Source organism: Aethalodelphis obliquidens, unplaced genomic scaffold, assembly GCF_003676395.1.
Source record: "Aethalodelphis obliquidens isolate GAN/ISIS:26980383/991018 unplaced genomic scaffold, ASM367639v1 scaffold81, whole genome shotgun sequence".
Classification (NCBI taxonomy): domain Eukaryota; kingdom Metazoa; phylum Chordata; class Mammalia; order Artiodactyla; family Delphinidae; genus Aethalodelphis; species Aethalodelphis obliquidens.
Genome location: NW_020838025.1, coordinates 4,428,995 through 4,451,226, shown reverse-complemented (window position 1 = coordinate 4,451,226; position 22,232 = coordinate 4,428,995). Strand labels below are relative to the sequence as shown.

Here is a 22,232-nt window from a genome sequence, read left to right as displayed (position 1 = left end):
TTTGACATTCTTTTTTATTATGTTCTTTCTCCAGTTTTGTTCATTTTCATATACTTACACCATGAACATTTCCTTAGGTGGGGAAAGTGCTGTGATTTCCTCATAGTCAAAGGGAAAGAATACTATATTGTTAACCTTTTAAAGGACAACTGATCTTAACTACAAAATGGCTGTTAAACATAGTTCTTTCCCTGGAAGGCTTTTTCTTAATCTTTATCCTTTTCCTAACACAGCTGGAGAAATTTGAACTCATGTGTTTTTAATGTCTTCATTCACATTAAGGATTTTCATTGAATTTTTCTCTTTTATTAAACTTTTGTACTTTGTAGGACAGATAGTCCTTAAAATCAGTATTGAAAACCATAGATCTTTTACTAAAGTATACAGTACTTTAATCACTAAATTCTGATGTTTTTATTTATTTATTTTTAATTTTATTTTATGGCTGTGCCACGTGGCATGTGAGTTCTCGCCCCCTGCATTGAAAGGGTGGAGTCTTAACCACTGTACAATCAGGGAGGTCCCATAAATTCTGATGTTTTTAGAAGTTGGTTAACCATCAGCTTCTATCCCAGCAGACTAAAGGAGTGGTTTTAGAATATCTAGAATGAATATATGAAACTATCAATACATCCACTATATTACTTTTCAGTATAACTATGTTATTTAGGTTTTCGTCAGTTATTCTGAACTAGACATCAGTTGGCAAAATTCCTTTCTAATCCCTCTCCTTTTTTTTTAATCTCAGGTACCAGTGTACATCTCAGTCTAGATAATTGTCAATCATAATACTGTTTTCCCAGTCTCCAGGAAGTAAATTAAAGTAGCCAAGACTATAGTGTCAAATTTTTAATTTGGACTTAAGCCCCTTGGTTATGTATCCTTCACTCCCCCATAATTATGATATCATCAAATTACCTGTTGCTGCTATGTAAACAGTAAAATGAAATCTCTTTCAAGAGAGTCTGCTCTAAATGTAAGCACTCCAACATTGGGGAAAATGCCACCCTCCTACCCCTTTCTCACACCGTTTTCTTTTGCAGTCTGACTCAGAAGAAGGAAATAACTTTCATTGTGTCAAACCTTGTCTAATGTTAGTCTAATAAGAAATAACTAACTAGTGTATAAGCTCATTTATCTTAAGTAGATATGATTCCATGTTCTTATTCCATTTAAGTATTTAACTTGAGATAATAGAGTATTAAACAAACTTCCTTAGTTTATTGGACTGTTTGGCCTGTAGTGGTAAAATTGCTGCTATTTTACTTTTGTATAAGTCTCCAGTCTTTCCAGACTAAATTTTTACATCTTCCATCTTGACTGTTTTAACAGAAAAAAATGTTTAGTTTGGCTAGTTTTTAAGTTGTTTCCTTGGAGTAGCTCTTCAAGAAAAAAAATAATAATAATTATATCAGAATTTTACTACCAAATACTAAAATAATTCTGCCAAAATATCATAACTTTGAAGTGTAAAGAGATCTGGAAGAAGAAGGTAAAGTTAGTATTAATCTTATCTGTACCTTCTTTGGAATTCATTTTTAATGCAACATTGTGTAAGGTTATGTAGCCTATTGTATCTTAGATATTTATTGGAGAGACTTTTACTATTTACTTACTAGCATCACTTTGAACAAAAATAACAATATACTGGGAGTTATAAACATTATTTATACTATATTTTTAAGTGATTTTAATTCACCCTAAGCCAAGGAAGTAAATTTTACAAATCAGAAATGTTATTTATATTGATTGTTTTTTTGTATGTTAAACATAGTACCTAATCTTTCAGAAGGAAATAGTTCCAAATACAAGTGGAGCTGTTGGTCCTCTTCCCTTTTTTCCTTTCTTGTTTCCTGTCTGCCATTTGTTCATGTCTTGAGTTCACACTGTACAGGGAAATAACTCCTTCATGAGTCATTTTCATTTTGGAATGTGTTTTTCAGTATTCTTCACAGTGTAGAGAAAGTAGTGTTCTATCCCTGTTCCCCTTCTGCCTGCCTTCCAGATAAGCACTTACCTAAACAGATAAGCACTTTCTTAGTGTGTGTGTGTCCTTCTAGTCTCTTTATTGTATACACAAGCAAATACAATGTGTATTATCTCCCTCTTCACACAAATGATAATATACACACATCTGTACCTTTACCTTTAAGGATCTTCAAGATACATTGCTTCCATCTCAGTACACAGAAAAGCATCCTTGTGTTTTTTTTTAATAAATGGCTAATATTAAATTGAATGGATGACTATACTGTGATTTATTTAACCCCTTCCCTATTGCTAATCAAAAGCCTGCTGTTATAAAGTATTGTAATGAGTAGTTTTGTAAATACATTATTTCCTATGTATGCAAAAATATAGGATAAATTACTATAGATATTCTTGCATACATAGGAAATGTATACATAGGAAACTGTATACATGTATTTTTGCATACATAGGAAACTTGTAGGATTGCTGGCTCAAAGAGTGTGTTGTGTATAAAATTTATTAGATATAACCAAATTGCTCTCTATACGAGTTATACCATTATACCACTTTGTACCAGCACTGTAAGAGAAGGCCCATTTTCCCACAGCCTCACTGACTGTGTATTATATTTTAGTATATTTGCCAGTCTGTTAGGGAAATAATATCACATTATAGTTTTAATCTCTATTTTTATTATGAATGAGATGCTGAGTATTTTTTCATGTCTTGTGAATGTTCGTGTGAATTCTACCCATGTTTCTATTTGGGCTTCTTGTCTTACAGATTCCTAGAAGTACTTTATATTTTAGGGAAATTATTAAAGAAGCTTTAAAAAAACTATATTTTGAGGCATATAGTTAGAAAGTCCTCTCCTACTCCTCTCCAAAATAGTAAAGAAATTCTTCCTAAATAGGCCTTTTTAAGGTCATTAATACAGATGTTATGGTTGACTCTGGACAAAGGGGGTCTGAGGTAGGAGGGGAACTTTGTATTGATGGTATACTTTTTTGTGTATACTCTCTGAATTTATTCTTTACCATGTATATGTATATTTTTAAAAACTTTTATTTTGAGTAATTATAGATTAATAAGTTGCAAAAAAAAAAAGTGCAGGGAGGTCTCAGGTACCCCTTTACCCAGTTCTCCCCCAGTGATAACATCTTGCATGGCTATAGTATAATACCTGAAGCCAGGAAATTGACATTGGTATAATCCACAGGTATAATCCTTTTTTCCTCTTTTTAAATATTCTTTTCTGGTCAGGATTTTGACCTGAAATTAATTAAATGAATGTGAAATATGCTGAGGGCATTGGTGAGCAAAGATTTTATAGATGATAAAAACAAATATCAATCTTCATATAAGTATTTAGCTCAGTTTTTTGTTTTTTGGGGTTTTTTTTGTTTGTTTTTGCGGTACGCGGGCCTCTCACTGTTGTGGCCTCTCCTGTTGCGGAGCACACGCTCCGGACGCGCAGGCTCAGCGGCCATGGCTCATGGGCCTAGCCGATCCGTGGCATGTGGGATCTTCCCGGACCAGGGCACGAACCCGTGTCCCCTGCATCGGCAGGCGGACTCTCAACCACTGCACCACCAGGGAAGCCCTTTAGCTCAGTTTTTAGTAGTTCCTTGGTAAAAGCTTTTTTTCACAGTAAGATTGGTTACTTGAGAAAATAATAACATTTAGTTTTGTGAGTAGCCATTTTCCCTGCTTGTTTAGCATGAATAATAGCTTTTATCATCCACAAAAATCACTTATTTTGTGTTACTGATAATAAAAATCTCCATGGGGCCTTTTTGTGAGTTTTTTAAATCATGAAATTAAACAGGTTGTTTTTACATTGGTAGAACTTATGGTTAATAATTAGAATATGTGCAGTTTTGAGTTCTTAGCTTAATTTACTGTTAACTTTGTCTAATAGTTTTTTTATTCTTAACCACAGAGGTTTGCATTTGGCCAGAGATTGTCTACATGAATTTTATCTATTTAGGCTCTTTTTTGGAAGGAGGATTGTTACTTGCCCTTAAATTGTGTTAGAGTGTAAATGTTCTTTAAATTCGTCTTACAGAAGGGTGATGGGGTTTTTTTCTTTTTAACCTTGATAGGCTTGCTGAGCTGTAGATTCATTAGATTTATTTTTTTTGCAATCAGTGACTTAACAGTTTCTTTCTAAAAAGCAAAACATACCTTTCTTAGAGAAGAGGCAAAATGTTGCCCAGATTAGAATTAAAGCATTTTTAGCACTAATGATGTTATAGAGCTTATTGCAGTGGGGCAAGGGGATTAAGGTTGTAGGTGATTTACTGGAAACAGTACCTGATTCCTGAGGACTGGCCTCCAAGAAAGATTGTAGCTTCAACTTGTAAGTTTAAGAAGAATTGATTTTACCTGGTTTGGGTAAGGGGGCTTTAACATAAGTACTGATATACGAGATTTGCCAACTCAAATAAGTTCTCATCACAAAACATTTTATTTTGTAATTTGGGGAATTCCTGTAGTGGATTTTTAATTGTATTGTGATTCAACAGAGAAAGTTAGGAGGGTCTTGGAGTAAAGCAAGGTAAATTTTTTTTATAATATTCTGCATATAGATCCATATAATCTTAAGATATCTTCATCTTTCTAACAAACCAAAAGAACGTTTTAGTCCTTAGCAAATAGGTGAACTATACTGGCTGTCTAAAGATCACTGAGCAAGTCCCTTTTCTAAGAAGTGACCTCCCTTGTTTTCAGAGCTGAACCTCTCCTAGGAATATGCTAGATAAGATAAATGGCATATTATGGACATAGTTTAATCTTTGGATCCACAGTTATGGTTTGACAACTAACGTGGTACTTGGTTAAAGCACTTTTCACAATGTACACAACGCTGGATTTCTTTTAGGTCATTATAGATAGTTGCTTTCTTCGTTTCACAATCTGACTGTTATGATAGGAAAAGCATATGTTTTGACATTAATTAGGTTAGGTTTTAATCCTCTCCCTAGGGTTGTGTCTGAATAACTTACTTGGCTTCAGTTTCATCAGCTGTAAAGTGAGAGTGTTGCTCAGGCTTGTAGTAAGGACTCACTTAAACAGCGTGTGCTGCCATGAAGTGGGCAGTCATTTGTGTTCTTTTCCTCTACCCTGTTGCTTTGTTAATAAGCATTTGTGGGATTTCCCTGGCGGTCCAGTGGTTAAGACTCAGTGCTTCCACTGCAGGGGGCACAGGTTGGATCCCTGGTCAGGGAACTAAGATCCCACATGCTGTGTGGTTGTGGCCAATAAATAAATTTTTTAAAAAAATTTTAAATAAGCATTTGTATTGAGAAAGGAGAAGAAAGACAGCGTAGCCAAAATGTAATAGAGAAGAAATTTGCACTATTTTTTTCTTAAACAGTAGCCATGATGTCTCTGTCCACATTAATAAAGAAAAAAGTTGATTTCTCATAAAAAAGTTTTCTTAAATGTGAGATCAAGTTAGCCTAACTGTGTCACTGGTTTTAATTTTTAGAGAGGCAAGACGGGATGATTTGCAGAGTCACTGAGCTGAGAGCATGGATGAAACAGTTAGCCTATTAAGAAGGATGCGGGCTTCCCTGGTGGCGCAGTGGTTGAGAGTCCGCCTGCCGATGCAGGGGACACGGGTTCGTGCCCTGGTCCGGGAAGATCCCACAGCCGCTCCGCGGCATGTGGCGTAAGCCCGTGCCGGTGAGCCTGCTCCTCCGAAGCCGGTGCTCCGCAACGGGAGAGGCCAAAACAGGGAGAGGCCGGCGTACTGCAAAAAAAAAAAAAAAAAAAAAAAAGAAGGCTGCAAATGTAAGAAACTTGTGATGCCGCAGCAGAGGTTCCTATCTGGCCTCTTGTCTTCTCAGTGAGGTTGCAAGTAATCTATTGTGATAAGAGCAAGCAGGCCTGGGAAGAAAAGCTGTGGTGGGGAGCCAGTTGGGATGAACTAAAAGATGAACAGCATGGAAATCAATCTAGCTTGGTGTGCCATTGATACTTTTAAGGTTTACTTTTCTTACGAATGTGATTGTAATTTACTTTATTTAAACACTAAATTCAAGCTCATTTGGTTCTTTTGGGAGCCGCAGTTCCGGTAAATGAAAATTCATTATATAAAAAGTCATTTAGTCATTCTTTTTTTCCCATAGTTCTGTATTTCTGTCCGTTCCCTCCATACCCACAGTTTTTTATTCATCTAGTAAATGCTAATCCAGTTACGATTTTATTCTAAAAGAGAGACCCATAGTAACAGAATTATCCCTTTTTATATAGCACTCTGTAGTTTAACAGAATAGTTACAAAGTCTTAGGAAGCCTTCCCTTAAGGAACTTAAGTTCAGAAACTGGTTATAGCGTGGTGAATACAATAATAAGAAAGAAAACAAGGCCTAATACTATAACATTAGGTCAGGGAAACAAATAAAAGGAAATTATTCATTCTGCTTCAGCTGATCATTCTCATTTTAAAAGAGCATAAAGCCCAAACCACTATGTTGACTTTGAACACAACGGAAAATTTGGTTCCCTCATTGAAACAATATTCTTAAACCATGTTCTGGGATCTTGAAATAGAATACACTCTTATTTGGTTATATTTAAAACTACCATATTGGTATCTTTATTAAAAATCAGGCTATTTAAGGCAGTGGTTCTCAAACTTTAGTTTCTTTCAAATCACCTGGAGGAGTTATTAAAATAGATTTCTTGGGTCCCACCTCAAAAGTATCTAATTCAGTAGGTCTGAGTGGACCTGAATATTTACATTTCTAACAGGTACCCAGATGATGCTGATGATGGCTCCTGGTCCAGGGACCACACATGGAGAGCTACTGATTTATTCAAACTCAGAAAAATGTAATGGCTTCCTAACATGAACCAGTAATTGTTTCTAATCCAATTACTATCATATTGACTCTTTCAGTATGCATTTGAGCTCCTATGTGCCAAGCACTGTTCACTTCTTCACAGAGGTGAAGAAGATAAGCCACCTCCCTCAAGGAGCTCAGTCTAATAGAGTTAACAGTGGTAGTAATATTTAGACTCACTTAATCCTCACAGGAGTTTTGTGGATTGGGGTATATAATCCTTATTTTAGGTTAAAAAAAATAAAATGAGGTCTAGAAAGGTAAAATAATTTCCTAGAATTCACAGTGATTACATGGAGGAGCCAGAATTTCCTGGTTATGCACTATAAAAAGTTTGTGATGATTTTAGTGGGCCACAAAAGGGATGGAATATTTGGTTCTACCTTAGGAAATCAGAAGGTGTTGCAGAAGAGGTGGCACTGAGCATCTTAAGGAACAAGTTAAAGATAGCCAGATGAATTGGAACTGTGAGCATTTCCAGCTGAGGGAACAGTTTCTGCAAAGCCATGGAAACCTGAGAGAACATATGTTCCACAGACTGCAAATAGCTATGTAAGACCATAACACAATATACCACATGGGGTGTGAGAGGAAAGGAGACCATAGAAAGCTGAGGTCAAGGTCATAAAGGGTTTTGTATACAAGGCTAAGAAATTTTTTAAGTAGTTAGGGTTTTTTTATTATTACTCTTCTAATTTTCATCTCTAAGCCAGTGGTTCTCAAAGTATGATTTGTCTGGCAGCAGAATTGGCATCACCTGGAAACTTGTTAGAAATTCAGGTTCCTGGGCCTGACCCCAGACCTACTGAATCTGAAAGGTGGAGCCCAGCAATCTGTGTTTAAATAAAACATCTAGATGACTCTGGTACATGCTAAAGTTTGAGAACCTCTGCAGTAGGTTGTAGGATTCTTGATAACAGCCTTCAGAGTGGCCAAAGGTGACTATAGTGATAGTAATTGTATCTGTGACTGATTTGATTCTGTTAAAGTACAGTGTTTAACAAAATTGGAATAGTAATACCTTTTAAGGGAAACATATCTTCAACATGATCCATTTATACTTTGCAAACCTGTTCCTCCATAGCAGTAAAAGAGATCTGAGTCAGGACTAGAGGTTATTATATCAGCAAAGAATAGGATGCTAATTATTGTTCCTTAGCTGAGGGAATGGTTTGGAAACTGACTAGGTTTTGTTTTAATTATCAAAAAAGAAGAAGTAAACCTTTTTTAAAGGTTTTTGAGGTTTATTTGGGTTTTTTGTTTTGTTTGCTCATTAATATGTAAAACTGGTGTTAAAGTTAGCATTTAAGATATCCTATTTAAAACTGATGTGTTAAAAGAATTGAATGTATTTAAGTCATGAAATGACTAAAACTATTTCATTTTCTCCTTGACATAGAAGTAAAAAATAAAGTATAATCTAGGATTCTCAGGCAAATTCTGATCTAAATGCCTATCACTATCTTTTTTGCCAAATCATGACCAGTGTTTGGTGAATTTATCTATGTGGTGTCTGAATTGAACTTTACATTAAAGTTTATATAGTTCTGTAGTTTTTAGTTACATGAAGCCATACTTTGCTGTCTACAAGCAGTTAAAGCCTAACATATATAAGTATTTATTAATGATCTATATATCCTTTCCAGTTATTAGGTATACAGAAGCCCCTTTTCATCTTAGCAACAGCAGCAAGAAGTGAAGTAGTATGCTGTAATTAATGTGCTTAATGCACAGATAAACAAGCTTAGTGTTTTCCACGCATTGACTCAGGATTTAAAAGTTCAAAGTCCACTGAGGCATTGACACCAGCCCCTTCATTTTACAGATGAGGAAACTGAGGTCCAGGGAAGTTAAATAGTTGATTACTGATGGTCATATAGGTAGTGAGTAGCAGAACCAGGATTATAACCAGATCTACTTAGATTATAATAAAAAAAGGCACCACTACATCAGACAGGATATTTCTGAGGCTCAGTGTGATAGAACATTGAGGGTCCACATCATCTAAAGCAAAATAGTCTTCAGATATATTAGCACCTAAATTTAGCACTACACACTAAATGAAGAGTATGTAGTAAAAGTTTTGTATAAAAGTGGTTTAAAGACCTCTTTTTGTATTGATACAGTAGATTAATATATCCGATTTATATTTACAAGAAAATCTAATAACTATTCTTTAAAGTTTACAAAAACACCAAGAAAAGGATATAGATCCTCACTACATACATGGGAAAATATAAACTGCCAAAGAGGACAATTATTCAACCTCCTGTGTCATTATCACAGAAATGATAAGGTGATATTTAAACTTGGGATGTACTTACCAGCTAGACTATTTCCAATTATTTCTAGGAAAAATTGGTCTAAACCACATACCTTAGTAGGTGATTTTTGCCAGCTAGTAAACTACAGTCAAAGCATACAGGTCTGCCAGAATGTTGAGTTCCTTGTTAACCAACCCTGCAAGTACTGCTTGCCCAAAAGCCCTCTGAATCATTTTTACAAGCCAGTTTTTAAAATTTAAAAACCAGACATTAAAATATAAAATCTGTAGTAGAAAAATCATCATCTGAATTTAATGCAATAAGTAACCACTGGAATTTCTACATGAAAGGCAATTAGAATATATAGTTGGTAAATGAAGAGATGTGGAGGGGGTACTGTTCATTCAAAATGTATCTTAAGTTCACTGAATTGAGAACTCCTGGATAGAATTGGGAGTTACTTTTTAAAGTAGCATATATATGTCATTGGCAAATTAGAAGTATTGAAACTACAAAGATTTTTACAAGCCATCTGTTTATTGAGATCATTTTCAAAATGAGAGCTCTGAGTATGAAATTCTGAGAATAGACTAATAATCTATTTTAAATTACTATTTTTGGTTTTAAGTAAAACACAATTATTTTAAGAGTTGGAAGGGAGCTTACATTTTTTAGAATAATTTAATGAAATATTCTAATTTTTTCCAGTGCATCTGGGGGAGGTGGTGTAGCCATTGACAACAAAATAGAACAAGCAATGGTAAGTAAAAATTTATAGTCCTCTCATTTCAGAGATTGTTGGGTTTCATCAGTTATAAAAAAACAAATACCTAATTTCTTTAAACCAAGATGACCAAAGTGTATTTTTTGATAATGAGATTTGGTTGAAAATGCTAGAATGTTGAGAATTTTTAGTCTATAAATACCAGTGGAATAGATATTTCCCCTACTTGAACATGTTACATTTCATGCCATTTTGGGGAATATACATAATCAACATGCATTTGATCCCCTAAATATCTCAGCATCAAAAATAATTTAGAGACAAAAGACTAATAAAATGAAAACTTCAGCTGGAAATCTTTTCCATCCTTTGGTTATTTACAGTGACTCTTTTACTCAGCTTTAATAAATAGACTTGTTTCTGTTGATTCTGATTCTGATTTCTGCTATTACTATCAGTTTTTTGGTTTTCTTAAAGATATTCTACTCATATTATTTAAAATATTTTGATTCAAGTTATTAAAACCATAGATAGATTATAAATAAAGGCCATTGGTCTCAAACTATTTTGTTTTTTAATCCTGAGGTTTTAAAGTTGGAAATTGCAGGTCACTTCATCTCTTAAAGCAGTACTATAACTAGTTTATTATCAGACAGTTTAATATCCTTTGTTCTCTTCGTCTGACGTCTAAATATATGATTTTAAACCTTTTTTTAAATTCTAATCTTATATTAATTGACAATTTAAGGAGCTGGTATTTTTTGAAATCACTCCAAACTTTGAAAATAAAATCCTGGGCTTGCTGCCCTAGTTGGGAGCTAGATTTTTTCCACCCCATCTTCCTTAGTGTCAATCAAGAAACAGTAGAAACATTAAAAGCAAGAGCAGGAAAACTATATAAATGTAGTTTAAATAAACTATATTTATAGTATAAATATAAATATATAAAACTATATAAATATAAAACTGCCTAATGTTTATAAGGCACCAGGTAGGCTAGAACCAAATAGCAACTCCTTTCCGTTTCACTCTTTTTGACATTCCTAATTTTGTTCTTCACAGGATCTGGTGAAAAGCCATTTGATGTATGCAGTAAGAGAAGAAGTGGAAGTTCTAAAGGAACAAATAAAAGAATTAGTTGAAAGAAACTCTTTACTTGAACGAGAAAATGCACTGTTAAAATCTCTTTCAAACAGTGATCAGTTATCCCAACTCCCAGCCCAACAGGCCAATGCTGGTAGCACTTCTCAACAGCAAGCAGTGATAGCACAGCCTCCGCAGCCAACGCAGCCTCCACAGCAGCCGAATGTGTCCTCAGCATAAAGCTTTCTTGCCTCATTAAGAAAAAAACTGAAAGCAATCTATCCTTGTGTGCCACTGGTGTTCTTTCCACTTTATACGAAAGCAAGTAGCCATGCTTCAGTTGTGTGTTTGGCCTTTTCAGTATTAGACAATCATTCTACAAGAGCTTTTCCTCTCTTTGAGATGTCATGCAGTGCTGTTGATGTCCAGTTTATGTCATCAGTGCACAAGGAGAATAATAGATGGGGTGTATTAAAGAGAGCAAAGTTAGCATTTTACCTGGTGCGCACGAGTGGGGTCTTTTAAGAGCTTTGGTGGCTCTCCCATGTTTCCTATTATCCATGGATTTACCCTGAGCCTTCCTATCGCATTATAAATAACAGTTCATCTAAAGAGCCACTTTTCTTTCAATATCAGTAACATTTGCCTACATAAGTTTTCATTTATTTGTGTTTTATTTATTACAGGGCTGCTATTTTCATAATGTACATGAACAATGTCACAGAACTTTTTTAATTTTTTTGAATAATTATAAGTATCAGTAAAGGAATTGAAAGGCAGGATTGCATTTAATAGATGAAAAGTTTAGGCAATAATTGAACAAAAGAATCCTGGCATATTTCTAACACTAATGGCAATTTACCTTCGGTATTTATTTTCAGTAGTAAAGACCCAGCTTGAATGTAAATTTTGTATAGTGTAAGTATGAAGAACATAGTGCAACTGTACAGGTAGTCACCAGTTATTGTGATATAATAAATAATTGGGCTATTTTGATGAAGAAAACTTTGTTCATTTGTTTCTACTTTCTAATAGAGAAATTGCCACGATTCCTCTGCTTTTTGACATTTCGTATGACTTTTTTTTCGGGTGGGAATAAAAAGCTGTGAAATTGTTCAACCTACTTTGTAACCAAAGAAGCAAAGCTGTGTAATGGAGTTTTGTTTTTTTTTTGTTTGTTTTTTTTTTTATAATGCACATTCTTTATGTATTTTTATTTAGTGTTCTCTCGGTCACAATTTTCTTTGCTGTCTAGCATGATCTGCATGACCTATAATCTTTGAACCACTTTCGTACCTCATGTTTTTATCCAGCACTCTTATTGTAATATGTACTAGTCTGTGAACAATGTCAAATAAAAAAGAACGAACAGGTAGTATGGTGGAGCTGAGCTAGTGTACTATACACTAGTTGTAAAAAAAAAAAAAAAAAAAAAAAAACTAATGAAGTGAGCCATCTTTTTGTTCATTTAAAATGGTGTTTTGAATTTCGTATGCAGAAAACGTTTTGTTACATTGCAGATTTTAATGTATTTAATAAATGCAACATGCAGATTAAGTGCAGTGTATACTGAGTATTTAAATTAAAATGTACATTTCATAAATACAGTTTCAAGAGAAAGCATCATTTTGTGTATACTAACACATTAAGTATATGTCAGAAATTGATGTATAAATATATATTTTAACACATTTTCTGAAATTAAACTGCAGTTTTGTTGAAATATTTGGCTCTCATATGTGTTCAAAATTTAATTTGATTAGATTTGTATTTTCAGAGTTCCAAATATTCCTTCAATGAAAACCTATGTTATTAATGACTTAATGATGGTTCTTAAATTTTCCAAGTAAAATAATTTAAAGAATGCAAGAATGGTGAGCAATATTTGTACTCAATATTCATATTATGTCAATGACATTTAAGTAGGAAATCCTTGTCTACCAGAACTTTTACTTGAATTCAGAAAGGTGCCTGTAGAAATTAACATGCTCTGTATCTATAGCCAACTAGCTAATCAGGAGTTAATAAGAATCAATAGTTAGGTCTTTGCATTAAAAGAAGGTAAATAAGTGTTCTTTATCTATCTAAAATTAAAACTTAAGTCACAAACTAAATGCATAAAATCAGAGTGTACATGGGATTTCCAGTTATTTTATATTCTAGTTATGCTGCAGGATATATTCACTAAAAACACAATTTTAATGTTAATAGAACTAACTAAAGGAACTGAGTACTTAGGCTTGAAGAAGCAACCTAAAGATATGAAGTAAGATTTTTTAATAGAGCCATCCCAGGTGAGCTAGAAAGTGAAACTTCCACGTTGGAATGTTAACCAAAAGGCTCACCAGGTGCACCCCTCAAGTGCGAACAGTGTGATATATAATACAGGTGGAAAAAAATGTATTAGAAAAGGTTGGGGTTTATGTGAAAATATAAATTTTGGTGTTGGGGGTAGAAAAACATTATAAATGCTAAAGTAATAGTCACAAAGGAAGTGATTAATATGCTTTAAATGGTAATTAAAAGCAATTATTACTACTTCTACATTTTAAAAAATCACAATAGAAGAGAAAACATGAATAGTTCACAGAAGAAATAAACGGCAGTTTCTAAAGCTTCACCCTCTAGTAACCTAAGAAATACAAGTTCACATTTAACAAATTATTTGTCCTTTAAATAGCAGGACCTAATGTAGAAAGGCAAGCTTTCCTGTGAACTTCTAGAAAGTAAGATGGCAAAATGTATCGAGCCTTAAAAAACTTTTCAACTTAATGACATGAGAAGATACTCAACTACTGGTGCCATGTTCAAAAAATGCAAAACTATAATAGTAGTGCCTGTCCTCTGCTTTCCCAACCCCCCCCCCCCCCCGCCGCTTCTCTTGTATGACCCATCCCCCACCATACAACCCCAAAAATAGCTGTGAAAGGAAGCCTGTACATCCAAACCTACTCTCATGAGGCATGCCCCCAATCCAAAGTCAGGAACAAACTTAAGGGTGGGAAAGCTATGTGCATTTCAGCATCAGATATACTGTATATTTGAAAACAACATCAAGCATTCCTCCAAATGATTAGTTTAGGATCTTAAGTAAATTTCAGTTTTTCCTCAGATATTTAGGGTCTCTAGTTAGCTGGGATATTAATTTATTGAGATGCCAATTTGGGAGCACAGTCTTGTATGAATGCCATCTGTAATTTTCTCAGTGAAATGCTCATAGACCAAGGTGCCACATAAGTGTTCTGTTGGTTTACTTCAACCAACCACAAGATCATAGGTAGAAAATATTTCTGATGCGGCAATGTGTCTTCAGTACAAACCTAATTTTCCCCAAAGAAAAATCATTTCAAGTAGCTACAGTGTGATTTTATAGCTTGATATACACCTCCCTCCCCCCAAGAAATAGAGCGATTGTGAGATATTAAATATATGGTTCCTCTCATAATTTTTTTTTCAAAAATAGCTGGATATTTCCGATGTGCTGAGCTAAGCATAAATAAGTATAAAAACAGGAATGCTTTACCATCAAGCCCTCAGCGATGGGTAATTAAAACTTCGATTATTCACAAAGAATTGTCACAGGTCAGAGATTAGGGTATTTCTCCAAGTTCCAAACCATAGTCACTTCTGGACGTTTAAAAAAACGGGAAGTGGGGAGGGTGGGCGCAGTATCCTTCCAATTAAAGTAACCAAAATACCTGTTCATGAGAATTCATCCTTGTAGAGCCAGAAATAAAATATCACCTAATTTTCTAGAAACCAATTTCTAAGATGGTCTGAAGTCACATATTTTAAAGGAAGATTTATAGCTCAGTGGCAGGCATTTAGTGACATGACTCAATTCTCTTCAATAATCCTTTAAAAGGACAAAGCCCAGCCCTCAAGTTTCAGAGTTTAATTAAGGATATAGACAAACGAATAGATATGATGCAATAATAAAGGCTTGTTATACACAGTCAAGGATGGCTTTGTTAGGGAAGGTTTCTTCAAGGAGGTGACACATGAGTCTTGAAGGTCGCAAAAGTAAAAGTGCTCAGAGGCTTAAAGGAGAGCATAAGCAAAGCTCCTTGAGAAGCCACAGAACTGTTCCACAGGAGGCACGCAGGCAATGACTGTCTCACTCACCTGAGTAGTTTGGCATCAATTCGGAAAACAGGAATGATTTATTGAATGATTTTAAGCAATGGGATTGTAATCAGAATTGCATTTCAGAAAAATTAATCATTCCAGTGGCACATGAGAGGTAGTTGGAGAGCTAAAACTAGAAACTGAGAAATAATTTGGGAGAGACAAACCAGAACAGAAATGATGGATAGGCAAAATTATATAGGCAATCTTGGTTCATGAAGGAAGTTTGTCTTGAGTTCTTCTGTACCATTTTTCTCTCCACGGTGAACATTCCATTCCCAGCATCAGGTACCTGTTACTTCTTGCTCCAAGGAAAGATCAGAGAACTCCAAGTCTTAGAAAGTTTAAGACTTTTCCTTCCAACAGCCATATATCTCTATGAAACGAAAGCCTTTGTTTCCTGTTAAAGGAATTTCAAGAATTTAGCAAAGGGGTAGGGGGGACTAGAGGAGGCTTAGCTGTCCCTTTATGCCTCTGTGTAAATCCAGCCCTAAAGGTAAACCAAATTTAGTCCTTTTATAGTGGATTAGGATTAGAATGGCCCAGAAGCATGAATTCAAAGTCTGCCCCTCAGAGCTAGCCCTTCCTCCCAAGAAAGGATAATACGGGTTCTAGCCCCGCTGCAGATCTTGACAGCCCGTCAGAACAGGTTTTGCTAGGCTTTAACCTTTCATTCTTTGACACAATTCAGAAGGTTTCTTTCTGCCCTATAAGCCCCCTGCGTAAGCAAAACTGGACCTTTTCTCCCACCTCCTCCTGCCTGGTAATCCATGTTTTTATTTTCTAGCAATACTAATAGTGTATTATTTAGTGATGTGTATTTGCATCCTATTTTTCCCATTTTGAAGTTCCAGTATGCATTCCTGTTTCATATATTTCTCTACCAGTTCACAGAATTTTTAATGGTAAAATCTGTTCTTTAAATGCAAGTATTCCTTTCGTCAGTAGAGAGATTACTGTAAAGTGTAGTTTAACGATTTCCTTAGTGGTCTACAATTAGGCTGACGTGCTGTGTTCAGAAATAAAAATGCTAAGTGAGGCACTATACAAAGTAAGTTAAAGGTCAGAGACATCCTTTTTTTTTAAGAGAATCATCAAAAATAAAAGCAAGACAGTCTTTCAGGATTGATAATGGTAAGGTAAGGAGCTGGTATTTTGCACTGGCACAATTTACTGGGTCACAGAATTTGTTCACCACACTTGGGTGGTGAGCTAGCTTTATTTTTCCTTCTCCTCACCAGGGGAACTGAGAGTTTAAGTAGTTTGGGGAATTTTCCCATAGTCTAATGTCTTGTGTTGAGCTGTAAAACAGAGCAGGAAGTTTATGGGCTAAGGCATTACCCATGAAAGCCAAAGCTACCCCTTTGAAAGAAGGAAGGAAAAGGTGTGCTAACTCACATCATAAAAATAACTGAATTTTAAAATGCGGCAAATGTCACACTTCTACTTTCCTATAAAAAAAGTTAAGTTTACCTTCTTTATTTCCTTCTTTTGCATGTCTGAGATATTTCTGTATAACAACTGTAAAGTATGCTTGCCCACTGCAATCCAGAATGTTTTCCAGATCACAGTTCTTACTGTCATTTAACAGGCAAGCAACATACCTATACATAGATCATACCTGAGGAAGTCCACGAACAGCAAGGGAACATTTTTCTCACACTTGGGCATGGATTATCAGGTCAGTGTCTAAATCTAGCGTTCCTACTTTTAAAAAAGAAAAAAATATATATATATATAAAATTTAATCAGATGGGCAGAAAAAAATAAATATGTATAATTTCGTGATGCCCCTGAAGTAAAGGTTTTGTTTTTGAGAAGCTTGAGTTTTATTTTTTATTTTATAGAAACATTGTTGAAACGCAGTTCAATTCTATTTCAGTTCAGGGTGTGCACCCTGTACTGGATGTTTGGGGATAGAAAGATGAATGAGACATGATTTGTGCACTCCAGGAGCTCATGGTCCAATGTAAAAGTAAAAGCTAGAGTGTCACATTGTTTTTTACAAAGTATATGTCACCGTTTGTGGACCTCAGATCATTTGTTGAATGAAAGGTTCTTATAAATGAACAGTAATATTGCCGTGCCACGTGATACCATTTGACATTGCCAGGAAAAAACTTTAAATCACCAAAAAGCTTTAACATCAAATACTTCTAGAAAGAGGGGAGCTGGTAAAAAGGATTCCATCTCTATATTTAGCCTGTGAGGTGTCCCCTAAAAAAAAAAGAACTAATCTTAAAGAGAAGTTTACACATTTCTTAATACTCTGTTTGTAGATAACAGAACTGATTTAATTGAATAGAATTTGTGTGTTATGAATTACATCATCGACTGTCTCATGAGGAATACATTCATTATCTTGGCTGATAAAATCAGCTACCGTTCAATGAACCAAGTTAAGAATAACTCAGGTACCTGATGCCAAAATTAAATCTGATAAAGCTGAGAATCCAGAAACGAACACAAATATATATTGAGCAAATGATGAAAGTGACATTTCAAATCAATAAGGGAAGAATGGATTATTCAACAACTAGTATTAAGACCACATAACCACTTGGGAAAAACAATTTTAGATCTCTAACTCACAAAAATTAAATTCCAGCCAGACTAGCAGTGAGCCTTATGCTTTTTGGTCACATACTCCTTTTAGAAATATCCTTGTGAAAACGCACTTGAGCAAAAAGTTTTACAAATAGGTTATGAAGAGATGCCCAACTTTAGCAAAATAAGGGAAATGCACATTAAAACACAAGAAACTGTCTCAGATCCAATTGGCAAGTATTTAAGATAAATATGAATCAAGAGTGTGGGGAAACAGGAATCCTACATTGCTGGTGAGCATATAAATTAGCATGGCCACTTTTAAAGGCAGCTGAGTGGTATCCATTACAATGGTAAATTCACATGCCCTGTGACCCAATAATTCCAATTTTTAATGAAACACACTACACATTTTTGTTCACAAGGTGGCTTGTATAATGATGACTGTTGTACCTTTGGTTGTAATAATATAAAATTGGAAAAACCAAAATATGCCTCAAGGGGACGGAGCATGGTACATGTTATAAAATACTAGGCATCAATGAAAAAGGAGAGTCCTACATGCACTGACATGAGATGATCTCTAAGATACAATGTTAAATTTTTTTAAAGTTTAGGGGAAAATGGAAGGACAATACATGAAATCCACAAGATACCATTGATGTTAAAAAACATACCACATCCATTCACATACACAAATACTGTATAGTGTACATCTTAAGTACCTAATTGTGTATTATAAAAATGTACAGAGAAGCTCTGGAAGGGTACTAACCAAACTGTTCACAGTAGTTTGGTGGAGTGCATTAGCTTTACCTGTAATGTCTGATGTTTTTGAGTATGCATTCATGTATTGTTTGTGTAATGACAAATTAATAAATTAGAAATAAAATCAAATAGAAGGTGTTCTCTTCTTGTCGCTGCTAAAGTCTCCCGTGGTACTCTGGATCTTATCATCTTCAGCCTTCTCTCCTCCCCACGATTGTTTATCCCCCTCTCTCCCATTCCTTCTACTTGGCTCTCTTCTGGCTTCATCACATCAGTACGCACAGAGGCTGGGAATGTGCCCCCTCCACTTGCTTTTTCTGTTCCTTCTGCCTTTCTACTTCTTTCTCTTCTGCTCACCACATGTCACATGCAATCTGGTTGGGGTCCCCATTGTGACCCCAACCATTCTTGTCATGGTCACCAATGGTCACTTTTCTACTACAGTCATTCCATTCAATACGTTTCATTCTTATCTTATTGAACTGTTTGACCTAATTTCAGTTTCTTATCACTTGTTTAGTCTAGTAGATATTTTCTACCTCTTCGTTTTCCTCCTTTGCATTTTTGTAGGGGTTTCTCTTGTATATATATATGGCTGAATTTTTTTTAACCCAATCTGTCTTTGTTTTTGTTTTTTTTTGGCGGGGGAGGTGGGGCCCGCTCTGCACAGCTTGCAGGATCTTGGTTCCCAGACCAGGGATCAAACCGGGGCCCCCTGCAGTGGAAGTGTGGAGTCCTAACCACTGGACCACCAGGGAAGTCCCCAATCCGTCTTTTAATAGATTAATTATCTGATCCCATCTATTATCATTACTGGTACATTTGGATATATTTCTGCCATCTTGTTTTGTGTTTTCTCCTTGAAATGCTTTTTAGATTCCCCCCCCCTCCTTTTTTTCCCTTTTCCTGTCTTTTAATTGATTGTTTTCTTATTCATTTTTTATCTCCTCTAATGGTTGGGAGTTATACATTCTATGTCCGTTCTTCCGGTGGTTTATCTTACATTTTTTTATCATTGTGTTGTGGAAATTTTCAATTATGTACAAAAGTAAAGAGTATAATGAATTCCTACATACCTATCACCCAGTTTAAACAGCTATCTAATCTTGTATTATTTACACTTGCACCCATTTCCCCCATGATCCTCTGGATTATATTGAAAGAAATTCAAGATATCATAACACTTAACATATTTCTAAAATATAACATTTCTAAAACATAAGGTTTCTTTTTAAAAAGAAATAACCATAATACTATTATCCCACTACAAAATTAACAATAATTCATTAATATCATTAAAAATAGAGTTAATGTCTGTTTTCCCCACTTGTCTTAAATTTTTTCATAGTGCATTTGTTTAAATTCTAATCAAAATAATGTCCATACATTGCAATTGGTTCGTATGCCTTTTAAGTCTCTTTTAACCTACAGACTCCTCACTCCCCTCTTTTTCTCTTGAAATTCTTTAAAAATCAGAGTTTTTTGTCCAGTAGCTTTCCCCAAGTCCAAGTTTTCCTGATTGCATTCTTGTAGAGACATCTACCCCCGTATTTCCAATAAATTAGTAAGATCTAGGAGCGCAATCAGATTTGGGTTCATATTTTGTCAAGATTAATTCATCAGTGGTGGTGTATACTTCCATCACATAATGTCTGGCTGTCTCTATTTTGTGATTTTGGCGGTCTTGATAAGCATTACCTAGACCCATTAGCCTATTAATTCTCTCATTCCTTCTCACTCATTAGCAAAACACTTCTCTAAAGAGAAAATTGCCCTTTTCAGTTATTCAGTGACCCTGAGGTACAATTCATATAAGGAATACAGGGACTTAATTCTTTCCTTTTATTTCTCAGTTTTCAAAATAATAAGCTGAGTGTCTAGAAAGGAATAAAATAAATAAGGAGTGATTGAGGAAGACTTCCTCAGATATTTTATTCTGAGAAGAAGGAAGGGAAAATAAAGTGAGTTGATTTGGGATGGTATATTTCAGGTGTTGGTAGGGAGAAACCAGGAAATAATAACCCCAAAAAGTTGAGGATGGGAAATGGCAACCTGAAGACTTGTCTGTTTACAGCTGAGTCTGGAAGTAACTTCTGAGTCAAGAGTATCTTGAGGGAATGCGGGAAGGAAGCCTGTATCTGGGCAGAGTCGGGGCTGGTTCAGAAGCAGCAACAGCGACCAGAAAAAGCAGGTCAGGGTGCCCTGAGGATCCAGGGAGTAAAGAGTTACACAAACGAGCAATGGATTATTGTGTGCTTAGTCTCTGCCAAATGGAGACTGGAGATACTCCTCTTACAAGCTGACAACAAGCCAGGAAGTTTCCTAAGAAACACAGCATGGGATGGGTAACACTTAGCTTATGCAGCACTACTTCTAAGCAAGGCAATGAAGATCCAAAACACTGGTACCCAAGTGTTCTATTTATCGCCTTTGTTAACCGTGTCTTGACTCTCCTCGAAGATCAGCTTCTTTATCATTTTTATGGTCTTGCCCCGGACACAAGAAAAGGCTTCTTCAGTGTTGAGACATGAGCTTAAGAACCTCCTAGTAACCACTCCTCCCATCTACCTTTCTTCAGCCCACCTTCCTCTCCCCTCTCCCCACCCCACCTTGCCCCCTGTTGACTGTCCTTGGTAAACACTCATTGGGAAAGATTGAGAAGGAACCTCTTCCCAGGAATATCAGCCGTTTTTAAAATTGGGCTCTTGAAGTCTACCCTGTCCTGCTCTCCAGAGAGAATGAACAAGTGAAAACAGCAGCAGCTGCAGAAACATGGCCAGCCCCTGGCTTCCAGCGGCCTTGAGTTCCAAACCTGTGAGTCTTGGCTTTTTCCCTGCCTGCAGCTTCCTGAACCCATCCAGTTCAGCATTAGGTAATGGCTGTGATGACAGCTGACTCATCTGGGAATGCAGTTTTCCTGGAGGTTTCCTCTGCTCAGATAATCACACCTTGGGAGAAAAAAACTGGTTAACAGAGTCTTCTACCGCTGGATATTCAAGAATGTTGGCACAGGGGGAGGAGTCTCAGCGGAGGAGGAGAAAGGACATCAGGGTTCTGGGACCAACATATGGGACATAAAGTAAATACTCCAAAAAACGTGGGGCAGGAGGGTACCATTGCTTAGAGCCAGAAGCTGACTGGTATATAACTGAATGAGAATCCCTCCTTTGCCTTTGATAGCTGGGGACCTTCAAACCCGGTTGCCCTCAAAGGTAAGATCTGTGAGAGCAGGGTCTTCTGCTTTTTTATTCACAGTTGTACTGCTGGTACCTAATACTATTACTAAATGGATGAATGAATGAGGGTTCGCACTTAGGTTACACATTCTTTCTTCTTGAGTTTTCTGATCTGTAAATGTAGCCTGAGATACCAAGTCATAGGTGTGTTGTGAGGATAAAACAAGATGAAATATGTACATTGCTTAACTGGGACCTGGCCCATAGTGAGCAAGCAGTAAATGCTTACTCTCGTTTTCATTTTTTCCTCTTCCTAGGCCATGCTGTCTTTCCTCATCACTTCTTGACCAACAGCTCTAGGAAAAGATTGGGTGATTTTTAGGACCTGGGAATAGCACCTATGATAATAGAGGTCACCTAGATAAGTTAAACCATCTCCTCCAAAATCTTTTCCCCCCTTTATCTCATTAGATCCTCACAACTATCCTTGTAAGTTTGGGGAAAGCAAATATTTTTCTCATTTGACAGATAGGGAAACAGGTTTAGAGAATCCAGAGAGCTTGTAATCTGCCCAAGATCTCAGATCTGGTTAGTGGTAGAACTAGATTCCAGGCTCTGGAGCAAAACCATATCCCATGTTTTTCTCCCCATTGTACTCAAGTGAGTTAGAGGTCACAGGAAGAAAAAACTTTTCTAGAACGAATTATGTTGAAGATTTA

The 22,232-nt window shown here is 35.8% G+C and overlaps 1 protein-coding gene across 2 annotated transcripts in view; it reads left to right on the top strand.

Moving 5' to 3' along the window:
* Nucleotides 1–18,476, top strand: part of TSC22D2 (TSC22 domain family member 2) — a 61,681-nt gene extending 43,205 nt beyond the window's left edge. For both annotated transcript variants that reach the window (XM_027092859.1, XM_027092860.1), the window contains 2 exons: nucleotides 9,796–9,847; nucleotides 10,874–18,476. In XM_027092859.1, coding sequence (XP_026948660.1) covers nucleotides 9,796–9,847; nucleotides 10,874–11,134 — 313 coding nt within the window. In that variant the 3' untranslated portion in view covers nucleotides 11,135–18,476. The remainder of the gene's footprint in view (nucleotides 1–9,795; nucleotides 9,848–10,873) is intronic.
* Nucleotides 18,477–22,232: the final 3,756 nt, after the last annotated feature.